We start from the raw sequence: 17,447 nt of genomic DNA on the forward strand, positions 1-17,447 counted from the left end.
AAAACCAAGAGGAGGAAAGGCACTTGATACTAGTGACACACGTCATAAGAAAGTAGGAAAAGCAGAAAAAGGATTATGACAGTAAGAGGAGTAAAGCAGGAATCACAGACAAGAATCGGGAGGAGATGATGATTATGGGAGAAAGGAGAAACGGCACTCAGCGGTGATGAAAGGAAAAAGCAGCTGGGGAATATCCATCTGAGGTGGTCCCTTACCCCAACGTAACGGTCCAAGAGAGTGAAAATTTCTCAGATTTGTTTCTGTACTGAAAAATGTCATGTAATGACATGAAATGTCTCTAGTTAGCACGCCCATAGGATTGCTATCGGAGGACAAGTCAGGAACAGAAGTACTGAGGCGCACAGCACAGTGTTTGAGGATGCATGCCAGTTCTGAAGTAGCTCTCCAGCTGAACACATATGTATCAGGCTCCACAAATGCGTAGAAGGCATGCTGCGACTGTACGGCCAGATACTTGCACAGCTATACATATAGCTGAACCTCACTATTTCAAATGATCCAGCTGCACAATATTCTGTCAGTGGAAGAAGTTTTGTGTTAAGTGTAAGCAAGTTGAAGTTGTTAGATCATGCTGTTTTATCTGATGCCTATTTCTTTTAAGAAACACAAAAGTAAGAGTGAATGGGAACAATGTGTGTTCCACTAGCCATCACTACACTGCAGCAATATAAATCTCCATTAATTCAATACTGTTCCAAAGCATTAGGGTTACTGAGGTTCCACTGTGCGTGATTCAACTTAATACGGATACTCCTTTCAGAGGCAAAGATGTTCCACTAGATTAATTTATTATTTGCAACTCAAGCCACATTTTCTATATGACCATCATAAATTAACATCTATCACACACACACAAATATGTTTGTATGTTTATGTGGGTGTTCCATTTTCAAATTAGTCATTTCAGGGAATTAATGCGTCATATGGAAAACTCAGCTTGAATAAACAAAAGAATTAATTCAATGGAGCAACCAAGAAAGACTATTATTCTTAACAAACTGTGTGTTCTTGTTTGCCCTTCAGCAGGGAACATGTCAAGTAAGCAAGCGTGCAACACATTAGTGGAGGACTGTCCCAACCCTTCAGAAACCCTAGGTCAGGATGGTCAAGATTATCAAAACTGCTCATGGAAGAAGGGAGTTAGGAGTGTTGAGTGGTACATTCAGAATGCTGCTCTACCTTCCTCTGTCCGCAGCAGAAGATCACAACAGAAGGGACACAAAATCAGCAGGAGGAACATCTCATCTTTGCACAGTAGCTCAAGTCTTGTGTACTGGTCTGTGTTTAGCTGTACTGTTCAGCACCAATGCAAATCATGTACCCTGTCTGTGAACACTGTATCTACTTCTGCCCACTCTGTTCTTCCTTCCTACTCACCTTTGACCTTACTCTGCCTTTTTGTCTCTCTCCTCTTTACTTACCTTGGTGCAAGAAAGGGAGCAAACATCCTGGTTGTCACCTCCAGCTGGAGTTGCACCTCTTCTTGTCTATGACAACAACTAACATGATTATCAGTGTCACTGTTGTTAATGTAGCCATTGAGTGCTCTCATTCACTAAGAAGCCAATACAGCTTGCAGGGGACAGGAGAGTTTCAAGGAGAGCCTTTCAAGATGCCTGCAGGTTCAGGAGGTTCAAATCATCACTGCTTTCTCTGTCACGTTTTCTCTTCTAGCATAAGGAAGGCTAGAAATGCACTGCTAATTCTGCCCACTTTTTCAGACAAGGCAAGAAATTTCCTGCTTAACACCCTTGCTCTAATCCTGCAGAGCCTTCACAGCAATTGTTATTAAACTACTGGGGACAAAACACACCTTCAGGTTCCTGTATTTCTGGCAAACAACATTTGCTATTGTTTGACTCTACTTTCCTTTTTCAAGTTGAGAGATGCTAAAAATAAAAACCACTTCCTTCTACTAACAGTATCTTGAGAGAGAAAAGGCTAAGGAAGCACAAAAAAAAGCTTTTGCTGAAAATACCTAACAGAATAAATTACTTATTCATTCAGTTCACCAGCTGACACTCCCAAAGCAGACTTCAACTGTGTTTGAGGACTGCACTCACAACATCATCTTTATCCCAGAATCACTTCTTTCAACTCTTTTCAGGTTCCTTCTTTTTCTGTCTTCCTCTCTCTTGCATCATTTTTACTTACCCTTCCCCATCACATGGGGCTGGTCTACACTAAGAGTAATGAAGAGCCGTTTCCCAGCCTGATCCACTTTGCTGAACTTTGAAAGTAACTTGCAACAGTCCCAATCAAATGGATCTCTCCTAGTTCACCTCATTTTAAAAACAATTTTTATTGAATAAGGCAGGAGCAAGTAGCTCAGGAACAATACTAAAGACGATCAAAACTACCTGAGATACAATAAATAAGAACAAACCTAAACTCCACGTAGAACAAGTGACTCTTCAACTACATTTGTTCAACTGTCATAGCGTATTGCCCTTCAGAAAATTCCTAGATCACTGAAGATATGAAGCGGACAGCCTGCCTCTGGCTGATGAAAGGAGATGCTGATGGGAGTTAGAGTCAGTGGCAGCAGATGGAGTACCTAGGCTGCAATGTCTGACATCCCATGAACTTTGCTTTACTTGATCTTCAGGACAGTCAGCTGGAGGAGAGGTATATGAAGGAAGGTGGTGAACAAAATCCTATTGCTAGTCTAGAAGAAAGTCATCCTCTTTGGGGCAGCAATCAGTGAAGCTCCTGGAGCAGAATTTGAAACCTTCCTGTATCTTTCACGGTATTACAGTTCAGGCAGCTGAAGAATCAGTTCTGTGCAAATGCTGTTCCAAATTTATTGTAAGATCGGTATTGCAAAATTATAATGAAACCACAAGAGTTGTTGTATTGTGATTTTTTACGTGTTTTTAAAACCTGCTGTGACCTGCTTTCTGTCCGATCCCACCAATATTTATCCTCTGTCAGAATGCTACTTCTTTCATTGCTTCTATTAGGTCTGAAGCTGCAAGATGAACCCAGGGAAGACGACCAGTATTCCTCAACTGTTTTTGCACGTGGCAGTATGGCTACCCTAAGTAGTGTAGCTAGTGTTTCTAATGGTTGTCACAGCCACTGACACCAGGCTGCTGTTAAGAAAGATTGCCAAATATTGCATTTTATGTTTGAAAACCGGATGAAAAACTTTAAAAGATGACAGAAATGCAAGGAACAGGAGACAGATTGACAAAGGTGCCAGGGAAGGGATAAGTTGGAAAGAAACCAAGACAAGACGGTGAGAAGGAAAGGAGGGAATATGTGGGGAAGGGAGACAAATGTACCGGGCAGGAAACCAAGTGAAGGGAGAAGGTGAAAGAGGAAGCAAACAGGATGGTCAAGAAAGAGACAACAAGGGAAGGGCAGAAAAAAGAGAAAACAAAATAGTGATGAAGGAGCCAGTGGAGGAGGGGAAAAAGCAGAGCTTCTTTCTAAGAGATATGGGAAAATAAATGGAGTCTCCTGCTCATAGCAGCCAGCAGTAAAAGGAGCATATTACTGGGTGTGCATTACAACAAGAAATGTAAATTAGACTGGTAACAAATTACGCAGGGGTGTCTTCCCCCAGAGCAGAAATCACAGAAAGAATAACCGATATTCTCATAAATCTTGTGATTTTGAGGTCCTTGGACAGGCAGAATTGGAAACACTGACTATGGAAGAGCAGTATCCCCTCCTGTGATGGGCTCTGGCTTTGCATCACCCGTGTAGCTTTATATTCTTTTGATCACAGACATGAAATGCAGAATTAAATTAGTTATTCTTTGGCTTTCTTTTTCCCCTTAAATTCAGCAGGAGTTTGAAATCTCTCCAGATAACACTCTTGTCTCTTTGCTTGCATGAAACACTCCTAATTGCTGATTATACTTTTTGAATATAACCTTCACTGAAGATCCATTCAAAGAGGACAAATGGATGCTACTGTTGGATGGACCTGTGCTCTTCTACTTGGGTGTTCAGATTGAGATCATCCAACTCAGCATGCAAATGCTTTAAGGTGGGCACTTACTCATCCTGCCAGAAGAGTTTGATGCAATAGTTATTTGATTATTATTTATATTCCATTAAAAAAAATATAGTAGTAAGCTTTTAAAGCTGCAAGGTCAAACTTTCAGAAGAGAGGAGATTCCCAGGCTAAGGCAGGATAACTCTTCTGGCCTTATATGCCTATGCACTATGACAGATTTTAATCAGAGGATCACGTGCAATTTTTCCAAGGGATCCCCTTATCATTCAATGCACAGAGTTAGACATTACATTAAATCTTTCCAAAGAACTCTAATCCGTAAAAATCCATCACAGAAAACTTACTTCATGGTTGATATTTGGCAGTCAAAGAGCTGAGTACAGAGCCTGCGGACCAGGAAACATCAGGCAGTGATGCTTTCTGCAGTGCTTCTGGCTTTGTCTGGAATTTTCTAACTGTAATTACTGTCAAGTATAAGTACCTTTTTGTGTCGGGTTGGCAGAAATATGCAATGATGGCTTACAACATAGATTTGTTACAAACACAACAGGTCATGTAATTAGCCTCCGTGGCATAATAAAACGTAGCTGAATAGCAGCCATCACCTCTTCCATGCTGGCTGGCTGTGGGTTGAAGTAAATTTTAGGGAGACAGCTGAAAGAGGTGGTAGGGAGAGTATGGGACTGTTCATGAACAGCATGACGTGAATTCTCTCCCCACTGCTTGTCTCGCATATAAAGACCATCCTCAGCCCCCAAGGACTGAGCAACAGCATGCCTGAGGGTGACACACACGTGCTCGAGAGCATTTATGTTCCTGCCTGCTTGAGTGATGGTCCTGCCCTTCAAGACCCCTGTTTAACCAGGTCCCAGGGTTCCACATCACGCAGGGTCACGTATGTTTTAATGGCAAAGTGAGTAATGATCTCCAGTGCTTCACTGGGAAAACCTTCATGAATCCACAGTAGCACTGCAGAGCAGGACACAGAGAGAAAAGGGGAGCACCCTCCCACCCCCATTAACACCATGGGCTCTGCTGCCAGGAGAAAAACATTTCCAATTCAATTGTTTGCCTTGTGGCAAAGCTGAGATTCCCATTTGGGACATTTAAAAGCCATAAATCAAAGTATCCACAGTAGAACTAAAATTGGTCAAGATCAGGCTTTCCAAACAGGCAGGCAAACACACATCATGGTAAGCTGAAGTGGCTCTAGTGCCTGCTTAAAGCCATCTTACCAAAGAAAGCGCACAGCTGCATTTTCTTTCAAAATACTACTGCAGTCTTTTAAGAGAGAGAGGGAATAATCTAAATTCTGGCAGTGGGGAATATTTCACAAATCATATATGCTTTGGCATCAAGCCCTTTAAAGCCAGGCTTTGCTGGGAGAGATCCACCCACCTCAAGTGGGATTAATTAAAAGAGGCATGTATCATGCAAATAGTTTCTGTTTCCTTATAGAAATATTCAGAGCACATAACCCAAAACAGCTTTAGAATCAGAGCAAAGCAAGGAAGAAAATTATTTCCTGCTCCCCTAACCCTTTTCCTTTCCCTGTACAGTAAGCAAGAAACAGTGAGAAAATGCCGAGAGCACACCATTTCTGTACAATTCCTGTGATTAAATGCTAATAAAGTTGAGGAAAACAGGGGGTTTTTTAAAGGCAAGGCTTGTGTCTCACTATAAGGTGGCCAGTTCTCCAAACCAAACGTGTGCTCAGCTGCTTGTTGGAAAAGGACGGTCCAGATCTTACCCTTGAAAATGATCTTTTTATCTTAAGACAGAACAGGAGAAAATAGAAAGCTTATATTTCTTCAGCATATCAGGATTTTCAGCTCCACGTCACAGTGACAGGGGCTGCAACAAAAAGCTCCTTTGGAAAGCCAGATGAACTTTAAAAATACAACTTTCTTCTCAGGAAGCTAAACTATTTCCCTAGATATGAGAGATCCTGACACTTCAAGGAATCATTGCAGAAAATGGTGGTAGAGCAGTCAGAGCACAGAGCCCCGGTTAACAAATAAGTCACAGAGAAAGCTCAAGTTTCCACAAGAACTCTTCCTCAAAACTTTTTTTTTCCCCTTTTAATATCTCAGACCCATTTTCTGAGTCAATTTCCTATGATCCTGCAAAGGCTGTTATTAAAACCAGACCAAGCGTAGCAGAAATTCCAGGGCTCAAAAGAAACTTTTAATAGGCGCAGGAGCCGGCCACACTGTCCCCCTCAGGTGATTTCCCCTGCAGCCCGTTCCCTGGGATTTCCTCTCTTGGAGTTTAGTCAGCAGGAGAAACCTGAAGTTTCAGCAAAATGGCAAACCCTTCCTTCATTCTTAAGCAGCTGAGATTTTTTAATGTCTGAGGCTTTCATAGCTCTAAAAAAGAGAACTAGGATCCAGTCCAGAAGATGTGTATTGCAGATATTTTTTCCACAAAAATGTCAGGCAGTCATACATTCAATTATATATCCAGCTACAGCATTTTAAAAACACTGACCTCCTTTATCAGCCACTGCTTTGCATGCCACCAGTGGCAGTCACAGACTGAGTTGTTCGCAAGCTGCTTACCCAAGTGTCTTTTGTGCGCTAGAAAATTCCTTTCTGCTCTCCATCACTTTAGCATCAAAAAGATTATCATCAGACATGCTCTTGGCAAGCTACCTCAGGAAAGCAATGTTCATGCAAAATCACAGCCAGGCAGGACAAAGGAGACATGCTCATTTGAAAGGCAAGGTGAGAGATGCCAGGGAGCTATGGTTCTCTCCAGTAGTACAACTGACAAAACACTGGACCTCATTTCTGTATCTAGTATGTGGTTTATCCTCTGATGGCACAGGGCAGACACTGGGGCCAGTGCCCTTCAGCTCAGTCCCAGGCTCTCCCAATGAGAGGACCCTGCTTGGACTTCTTCCCTTTCAGCACGAGGTTTAGTACCCAGAAAGGCAATTCTAAGGTTTCTCCCCAGTGGTCCTACTGTAAAGCTACAGGATATCCACTAAGATGAAAGAGTGCATTTCATGGTTGGGCACTGATGCGACAATGCCCTTTTCATAGCAAATATATAAAAAATACGTCATTCCTGTGATATACCTCATTTATTTATTCTTCATATTATAAAGGGTAATTATATTAGAAACACTGAGCCTCAAATTTAAGTTACTGACAACTACAACAGATCTCACCTATTTAAAAGAATGTTTTTCTCCAAAGGTTCTCTTCTCAATTACTATTTCTAAAATTGAAAATGTACACATTTTCTTTTTGTTTCTATTTAACTAGCATTTTTTTGCAAACTGTGACTAATTTTAATGTAACAGTTAATTAATTAAAAATGGAGAAAACCCTTTGTTCCAACATTGCCTAATCTGCCCGTGCCTCTCATAATTTAGAAAGTTACCGAAGCCCTTGGAATCAGAGGCTTTCTCATATATATATATATATATGAGTGATTACATGTATTATGTCATTGTGAAAATATATTAAAAAGCAGTTAATGCCACACAAAATTATAAAATATGCAAAGCTACTTTAAAAACTGATAAATGCAAAGCCCTGGGAAGTAAAGGAAATGATGTGGTGATGAAAATCCTGTTCCTTAAGTAATTGTTTTGTACCATATGATCTACACTTAGACAACTATGGACTGTTTTCAACTGGCTGTAAATTACTCGCCTTGTGGAATAAGAATCAGACTCCTATCAGTTTGTTCCACTGGTTCTACGAGGATTGTTCTTGTTCTCTCCTGGAAGAGCTATTAATTCCTCCGGTGAGGACTCAGAATGGCAGAAGTGAGGACTTGTAGCCCTGCCCCTCTTCTGGTGAACGGGTTAGATGACCTCTCTCTCTGTGAACCCCTACATGGGTACAACACAACCAGAACAGGGGTTCTTAATGTAAGAAAATCTGGTGTCTTCAAACTGACTGACTGGAATTTATTTTTTTCATGAAAAAACTTTCCATCTTTTCAAAAAGTCATATTCGTGCTAAAAATTGGTTCCTCAAAACGCCTTTGACTCTCTGCAGGGAATACCCAGTTTTGCTTTGGTACAAGACTTATTCAACAATGGTGCTTGACTTTCTGACACAGTGCAGAATCTGTCTGTTATGCTAAAGGGAGAGAACCATGCCTACCACCAGGAAGATTAGACATCTTACCTTGGGACGCTGGGAGGAGCCCGGGTCGGCCGAGAGGGAACCTGCGGAGGTCCTCCAAGGGCTTCACCACCACTTGGAAATGGAGGCAGTGGTCCTGGGCGGAACGGGACCGGGGGAGCCCCGGACTGAGGGCCTGGAGATGGGATTGCAGGAGCGGGTCCTCGGCCAGATAAAGGTCTGGTTGGGGGATTGTTTAATGTAGGCCTCCTCTGAGTTGAGGGACTTGGAGGAGGTGATCTAGTGAATTATCAGAGATTTAAGAAGTTCAGTAAGGTGGGGTTTTGGGTTTTTTGTTGTTTTGTTTTTGTTTTGTTTATTTTTTAATTTTTAAAGAGAAATTAAACACTTTTTTATGCCTATGGCAATTTTTTTTTCTTGGCGTTTTCCTTTGCTTTTAGTGTCAGAGCATCACATATATTTAAGTCTCACACCTACCCTTCCCACAGACAGAATGCCTTAACGATAGTCAGAAATATACATACAATCAAAGAGGTAAATCTAATGGATTTTAATATTAAGAGTTCTAATTATGTTCTGTTAAGTGGATTTTCTAAGACATGGAGCCTGACATGCTGAAGTCTTGTAAGAGCTTGCAAGAAGAGGCCATGTGGATACATAATTGGGGTGACAGAAGTGGCTGCTATCTAAAGCATCAGACAAGCTATAAATCCACTGGATGGTCTTCTACAAGGCAAATATCCTGTCTGGTGTTCACATACATATCCATAGAACATGTATATGTGGGAAAATGTTCTGATTTCCCTCACAAATGTCATTAAAGACCTGGAGGAGTATCTGCCCAAAAAGACAGGTAGCTGCTGATGCTGACAATATCTGTCTGTCCTGAATGTAATTGCAATACAGATTTGAGGATCTCCTACCTGCGGGCCTGCTGAAGCCAAGAGTCATCTACAGGAGGGGGTGCAGGGGTTGAGACAGTGCTAGTGCTAATATCGCCAATGATTGCTAGGGCTTCCTTTAGTGCTTGGTACATGCGGAGCATTTCATCTCGCCTCTGTGCCTGTTCAGCCGACTCCTCCATTAGTGTGTTTTGGTCCTCAGAAGAATACAAGTGAGCCAGGAGCTCTGCGTTGATAAATTCTTTTACCTATTTCATCAGAAAAAAAAAAAACCCCAAACAAATAAACAAACAAACAAACCCCTATTGAAAATACAATACTGAACAAATACAGTGTGAGATCCACAGAACCAGGAGACAGACAGATCTAACTTTAATGTTTCTCCTTCTACTTTATTTACATCAATTCTACTGGTCAGGCAGTTTTTGTTATGTCATATCAGGGACTAAAAAATGCTGAACTCAGATTGAGCTGACAGTGCAGCAGCCTGAGGTCTAGCCATGACCCAAGGAAAGGCTGGCACATGCAGCTGGGCAGAGCAGCTGGAAAAGGATGGACTGGACCTTTTAGCAGCTGCCTGCACGCAGATGGGCTTAATGCAATTACGAAGCCACATTCTGAGACAACAATTCACATGTGAGGATAAGATGGTTTTGTGCAGTCGCTCCACTGCACTGTGGCTTTTTTTTGTGTCTGTCTTTGAAACATTGGACATGGTTGGAAACAGTGGTCGGTGTCTCTAAGGTGATACCTATGTTTACAGTTCATTTCAAACAGGCTTCCCAACAGCTCCCAGGAGTCAGCTGGCATTTTGGTCCAATTCTAAAGGGCTGAGACATAAATGGCAGCCATTAGCAATACCATCAGATACTAAATTCCCCCGGGAATAGGAATTTTCAGGCTTTATAGCATCTCTGTCAATTGTTTTCTTAGCAACAATTTACCCTACTGTAGACAGTGTCTTTCATCTCCAACAACTTTGTCAGATTCTAAATATCCCATCCACACACATTCAAACTGAAGGGAGAAGTCTCCAAGTAATCTAATTTTCTATATTGATTTCCTGCTATGCCTGCCCTGGTTATGGAAACCTGGGCCACATTAGGAGAGATAAAAAGCTAGAGGTACTCTGATTAAATAAGACTGTGGTAAATAGACCAACTGCTGACCTACTAAATGCTTGCATTTGAGACTTTCGTTGCTGTTCTGATCTATTTCTCATCTGGCTTTTTGCTCTATAAAGCTTTTTTGAGATGGAGATACTAACGATAATACATTCCCAAGATTGTGATTACATAAACCTGAGCTCTGTTTGCAGATGGGTTTGTGCTAGTTTAGCAACATTGATTTAAATCCTGACAGGTGGACTAAGGCAAAGTTTGTGTTCAGAGGAGGTCAGTGAGAGCAGTCGAACTGCATAGGCATGGGACCCTTTATGGTCACATAGCAATGAAAAGAAGGTCAGGACAGACCTTAGAGGGAAACAAAACCATATTGCCTGGGCTTGACTGTCATTTCCCATTCACGTATGACGGGACATGCACAAATTCTTAGCAAAGCCTGCAAAAATTTTCCATGAGTCTCATGCTGTTTTCCAGTAGATGGTACTGATCAAGAGCCAGAGTACACTACTTTCCTCATGATTGCCAAAAACTCCACATTAAAAACAGATATCATAGCTAAACAGCATCACATTCTACTTGATGAAATGAGCATTTTAATGGCATCACTTCAAAAAAAAAGACGACGACGATGACATCCTAAAATTAGATTAAGGCCAGAGCTGATTGTAAAAGCATTGTTAAACCACAAATATCTGTTTGAAAAAAATCAGCCTGTGACAATTATCATGAGAGATCTCTGTCTACCACTAGCAGGAGACTCAAGTAAGTCCCTGAACTCTTCTGGAAGGGGAAGACCGCTGCATTAAGGATGGTTCTTGGATCAACCTCCTTCCTTCTGCAAACAGATGCACTGTACTAGACAGAGGAAGGTCTTCCACAATAGCCGCTTTCTCCAGCTTGGAAAAGGAAGGGAAAGTGACACTTACTCATGCCTTTGCTCCTTTCTAGAAAACAGAAAGATTCACAGGAATGGTTTAAAACACACATCAGACCTGCGGTGAAAGCTGAACCATAGCAAGCATCTGAAATGCCAATGCCACAAAGCCTGCCCTGTCACTCCAAAGTGGGGTAAGATGGGCTTGGAACTTCATTCGTCAGCGGGCAGACTACAACATACATCACTGCCTCAAATGCAAACACAATCCATTCCTTAACCTTAACTTTGGTAGTAACAAGTAGTTTGGAGTTTTTCTACTCAGCTGGGATTAGTATCAGCACTGCTTATGGAGTATACACACTGTCTACTGTAAGACCACCCCTCTTGTATAATCTGCAATACCTAGGCACCATGAAACACAGATTCTGAAATCTGTGTTTTGTTTGTGCATGTTTGAATTGCTAATGGTAACTCAATGCACTTCTGTGTGGTAAATGCATTTTCTTTTAAGGTAATCAACATCCACCCTAAGGGAAGAATAAGGGATGCATTTGGAATACAACAATCTAGGCTTAGGCCTCAAAATGTGCTTAGGGACAACATCTAATTATTTTCTGTACACTGAGTTTGAATCTGATACTTCCCTTGAATTATAAGTGCTCATTTACAGGCCCACAAAGTGGAAAGGAAGTTCTAGGAGGACTTGGGAGGTTACAATTGTCATGGAAACAAACTCCTTGGGATCAATTTGTTTTCAGAGTTTTGGAGGTAACATGATGGGGCAGCAGGAAGTACAGAATATGCTCATTAAGGGGGAGGGAGGGTGTTTTCACTTAACTCCTGGTGGATGGGTTGGACTTCTGAAGACTCCAAGGAACACACACACTACCTAACAGGACCCACCTTCCATCACAGCTCCACTCTTTCCAGGTCTTTAAACAACCTTTTGGCATGTCTCAGCAATCTTAATTCAAGCATTTCTTTCTCTTTTTAATCGTGCTGATTTTTTAAAATTGAATATGGTATTTTACTGCCTATGCTGCACAGAAACAAGTGCATTAATGTTTCTAGACTCACTCTTCACAGTCCTTTAAAACGCTTTGATTCTTTGCCACAAATTTAAATTCTAGGATTGAGGTGTAGGTCTTAGCTCACTAGCAAGCCCAAACACAGCTATGGGCTATGAGGTCAACTGAAAGGTAGACTATGTTGTAAGTATGTTGTTCCTGTGTGCCATGGTCAGCCAGCATGGCAGACTTTACCAGTGTAACAGCTGATGAGATTTGAAGTGCAAAATCTTAAAGTTTTCTATTTCCGAGTAAAGCACCCACTTCAGAGACCCTTGAACTATTCCATATGAGGAGGTGAGTGGCAGAAAATTTAATGTAAACTTTCAAAAAGAACTGCTCACCGAACTCTGCAGTTTATGAAATGAGAGCTAAAACCAGCCCTTTCAAAAGGCACTGAAGTTGTGCTAAATGAAAGCAGCAAGTTGCTAGATGTGATCTGGAAGAGCAGAGAGAACACACTCACCCTATAAAGTCTAGAGCATGGCTGATTTCAGAAAAAAAAGGCGGTTCCATTGTTCCCATGCTCTTTTGTAAAAACTCACCCATGACTAGAGCATTATTTGGAGCCTGACTCCCCTAAACCTAAAGAAGTTAATGGAATATCTCTCGCCCTCATGCAAAAATTCTTCTCATATTATATGTACCAGGAAATCCCATTGAAATTTCCTGTCCAACCATGTAACTCTTAAGTGCAATACAAATTCCACAGGCCTAGTGAAATCCATCAGACGAAGGCTAGAGGTGGCTCTGAGTCAAAAGTAAATGCTACTTTCTAACCAGATTTGCCTTATAGCATATTATATTTGTAAAGACTGATTGGTTTGATGACCTTCACAGAAAAGGTGCTACCCATAACTAATAGGAGCTGTGCTCTCCATTATTAATTTATATGGCAGCAGTGGCACTAATATTAAGCTTAGTTTTCAACAAGGTCCATTCAGAACTCTGACAGGAAGCGAAGGCTGAGATCCTAGTGCAGTGGAAAAACAATGATATCTCAAAGCCATTTCTTTAACCAAATAATCTTCAGATCTAAGACAGACACACACAATAAATCAACCAACCACATCTGCTTATCTAAACAACAGTGTCCAAGGCTTCTAGATTTATTCCTTGAAAATGGTAACCTGAAAATACAAAGAAACCCAAATAAAATAAGAACTGCTTTAAGAAACCATGACAAAGGGCTACAGATCGAAAATCAAGGAAGCACAACTCTGCTTTGCTGCTCTCACAGACTGCCTAGATGGAGCTCCCAACTCCCTTTTCCTGTTATATCAAAAGCAAGACAGAAAAAAGAAAAAATTCCTTGATTTACCTTTAAATAAAAACTTATATTCTGATTAAGATGTAAACGAATTCAATCTTTAGCGTTTTGGAGTAAGCACTCAAGGCAGTATGCCAGCCTTTGAGAAGGCTGCTAAACTTCCTACTGCTACGGAAGATTGGAATATTTTGTCCAAGTGTGACATTTATGGGAGCGTGTTTTTCTCTTTTAGTACATGCTGTTGTTGCTGCTATATTCAAGAGGTGTGTTTGAGCATAAGAGATTTGACAGACATGTTAAAATAATTTAGAATCCTGGCTGCTACTTACATTATTGATCATAAGATGCATGATTGTTTTCGGTATCAAGTCTCGGATACATTTGTTGATAATAGACATGTAGGAGTCCACAAGATTTCGAATTGTCTCCACCTGTCTCTCCAGCTGGGGGTCCATCGAAAAATTGTCTGCTTGGCCATTCTCATCATTTTCAGTCTACACAGAAGAAAAAAGTCAAGTTTTTCAGACTGCAGTAAACTGGAAATATATCAGGGAAAAAACCTGGACTTAAACTGTAGTAATCCAGCAACGTAACTCATACAAAGAATGTCTGGATGTTAAAATATGAAGTACTGGCCTGTTTAACATTAGTGTTTAGCATCATGAAATTTGGACCTTTAAAGGTTAATGCAATATGAGATGCAAGACCTTTTGCACAAAGTACACTATATATTTCTATACAAATTTGTAATTTTATATTAAAGTTTTCAGACAAAGACGTGTGGTGGTAAATGAAACCCCAAGAAATTATCTCAGATCAGTTACTGCAATACTTATTATAAAATCTTTTACCATTCAGATTCAGCCGGCTTGACCCATGCAAGAAAGCAGCACTGTAAGTCTGAATTTTGGATTTTACCCTCCTATGGATAAAAAACATCCTTGTTATTTAAGGCTGACTCAGTTGTGACAAATTCCGCAGTTCAGCCTCAAACTTATTAGATGTGAATAGCACCTATATAAACAAAGGGTTTATGAAGGATAACAGCAAAAGCATCATTGGTTCCAGTGCTCAAGGCTGAGCATAACATAGGCTAGATTATATATTAGAGGTCTCCTTTTCACTGGACAGAAAAAAACTTCTTTGTATGTAAACAGCTGACCTAATTAAAGAAAATACCAGGAACTTCAACTGGAAGCTAAAAGGTATGTACTTTGCTTCAGTCTGGCCTGTATAAATATAAGAAAACCTAAAAAAAGAATAGTAGCCTTTTGGTGAAAATCAAACTGCTTTCTGAGGCTCAAAGATGCCAAAAGAATGGAATTTCAATGTGGAAAGTACAAAGAACAATGTTCTTTCCCCAAACTCTGACATATAATACTTCTCCCTGAAAACGACCACCAAAGCCATGGTTTTATAGCATGAACTAAAAAATCTAAACCTGTTCTGTTGGTACCTAGAAGCATAACATGAAGAAACAGAAAGTACTTGAAAAAAGTGAATAACCCAATAGCGAGAACTAGTTATATACCAACCACACCCCTGCCAGCACAACTCCATTTACGATATTGCATTTAGCTAAAATTTGCGCATCACTAGTGCTTTACAGGTTCCTGGAACAGCTGAAATCAGTAGTTAACCCATTAGCAAAAGACCATTAGAGCTAGATATGCAAACATGTCACCAAAGAGGCTTCTCCCTGCAAGAAATCCGTTCTTGCTGGATCAAAAAGAGATTCCTAGTTTCATATCCTAACGCAGGGTCTGCTTCTGCTCATGCAGCATTGGCAGGTAGACCACTTTGTATTTACTCCTTGTAAACTATGGCTTGGCCAGTCCAGTCTAAATGAAATGGCGATGGTTGTGATTTGTTAAGTTATAGTTTTGTTAAGAAATAAGATCCAATATACGATTTAGAAACAAACCTAAATGTTTGTGAAAGAAGTTTCAAAAGTTCAGATTGTTTTTAATTACAGACAAATTACTGGAAAACCAGCTAATCTATGGACTTTAAAAATAATTAGCAGTGCTTCCTAAAAATCTTGGGACTGTGGAGGACACTGAAAGAGCTCTTGATGAAAATACTGGTTTCAATTCTGTAACACCAGTAGACACACTATCCTATAAACCTTAATCATTTTGTTAATAAACTGCATATGCCAAAAAGTCACAGCATGCAGATTGAGTATTTTCCTTAGCCTCCAGGACTGAAAAGAAACTAACTGTGATTTTTCCCTGTGAAATGCCAAATAAATGGAAAATCATACATCTATCATATATCCACAGATTTTAGCCAAGTAACTAACAGACCGAAAATGCCCCTTTCCCAGTTCCCCTGCATTTGAATTCTATTCTCTTTCTTTTCTTCTTTGCTGTCTATATAAAGTACAGTTTGTCCATGTTTTTTTTTTTTTCTTGTTTTTTTTTTTTTTCTTTTCACTGTTTAAATTACAGATTGCAGTAAGATTCTTCGCTGGCTAAGCAGCAAAGTGACAGATGTTTATCATTATCCTCATCAAGAGAATGTAAAGTAAAAATAGTAATTTGTGTCTGATCTTTAAGGCAAAGGGTAATAGTCTGCAAACATTTAACCTTTTATATACAGGCTCATAGGTGATATTTACAGAAAGTGGATAATACTTCAGGAGTCTGTCTCTTGTTTGAAACTGTAATAGAGCTGACTTCATACTGTTGGTTTATTTTCTCTGAAATCAAAAAAGATCAATCTTTCATGAGTTTACAGTAATTTATTACAAAAGCTTCTGGCCATAGCATTCTTAATGATTTGATGTCTCAGTTGAAGGCTTTTCATCCCAGAAACCATCTTGTTTGCATCGCATCATGCACACGGAAATCTGCTTCTAACAGATTTCTGTGCTATACAGTACACTTACAGGCGTTATCAGGCTTTCTTTTGTAAGCCGTCTCTGTGTTGTGCCAACAGCAGCATCTGAGAGTAAGGTTGCCTGGTAAAGCTGGGCATCACAACAAGACAGAAGTGATGTAGACGCCCTATTCCATCTCCTTGTCATTCTTTCAAAATGGCTGGTTTTCTCATTGAGCATCACAGTGACTAGCTAGCTTCAGTGCAAGCCACCCCTCAGCCCAAGTCCCTGCCACTCTGCATTCTAGAAGGGCTTTTACAAGTCTGTTGCAATTAATAAATGCAAACCAGAATACATAAGAAAACCCTCACATCTCTCTGACTGCTCTTGAACAGAATGTTCATGCTGAACAGAAAAGGAGAACAAAGAAGCTGGAAACAGGTTTCTGTGTCTTCTTTCCCAGCAGCCAAGGCAGCCACAGTCCCCTTTCAGTACTCCTCATCCTCGAGCCAGAACTTGCTAGTTCCAATAGCAAGTGTTAAGTGACAGCATATGAACTTGGGCTAAGTTTTCATTCAGCTGACTCTTGCTTAATACTGCGATTAGTTGTTGACAGGAATGGAATAGTATTACTTCAAACGAGCACAACTGCAATTACTTTAGGAACTTTTGTAAGCCTCCAACAAAGAAACAATGGAAGAATCTAGAGCGCTAAAAACCAGGTAAAGAAAATTAGATTCATCTTGTAAAACTCAAATTCAGAATATCTGATGAAAATACACCAAAGCTACAGAGAAGCAATAGGTGAATAAAAACATGGATGAAGAGAAGGTAACATGGAAGGCAGGATGGTACTTTCATTTATATACACATACACATTGCCACAGAGATAAACTCCTTCCCTTCTATTTCTCTGCACTTTAGAAGAATGAAAATAATATCCATTCCTTGTGCTCTGCAGCAGATCTCACCTGTCTTTCATAAGCTGCTTTGTGATCCTTGCATGGAAAGGTGCTAGTGAAACACAAAGTATGCATCATTGCTACTCTTCTACCTTTCCGGCATTTAGATACCTTCTGTACTAAGAATGTATTAAGGATTAACTAAAGTGTCATACAAGAGAAGTCTAAAAATGGCATGTGAAATCCAAACCACTTAAGTTTGTGGGAATTTTACTGCTGGCTGCAGTGGGAATAGGATTTCACCCTACACATGCATTTCTACCAGAAAAGTTATCTGTGTTCTGAAGACTGTAAACTCTCTGCTGCAAGAGGAATGATTTAGTG

General features: G+C 40.3%; 1 protein-coding gene across 3 annotated transcripts in view; it reads right to left on the reverse strand.

Moving 5' to 3' along the window:
• The window catches only part of DNM3 (dynamin 3), a 182,337-nt gene that overhangs the window by 11,283 nt on the left and 153,607 nt on the right, over positions 1–17,447 (reverse strand). For 2 of the 3 annotated variants that reach the window (XM_072866985.1, XM_072866984.1), the window contains 3 exons: positions 13,667–13,831; positions 9,021–9,247; positions 8,140–8,376 (listed from right to left, as the gene is read on the reverse strand). In XM_072866985.1, coding sequence (XP_072723086.1) covers positions 8,140–8,376; positions 9,021–9,247; positions 13,667–13,831 — 629 coding nt within the window. Of the gene's footprint in view, positions 1–8,135; positions 8,377–9,020; positions 9,248–13,666; positions 13,832–17,447 lie in introns of those variants that run through there. The other variant, XM_072866986.1, reaches the window with a different exon arrangement.

The sequence above is a fragment of the Ciconia boyciana genome, chromosome 7, assembly GCF_034638445.1.
Source record: "Ciconia boyciana chromosome 7, ASM3463844v1, whole genome shotgun sequence".
NCBI lineage: Eukaryota > Metazoa > Chordata > Aves > Ciconiiformes > Ciconiidae > Ciconia > Ciconia boyciana.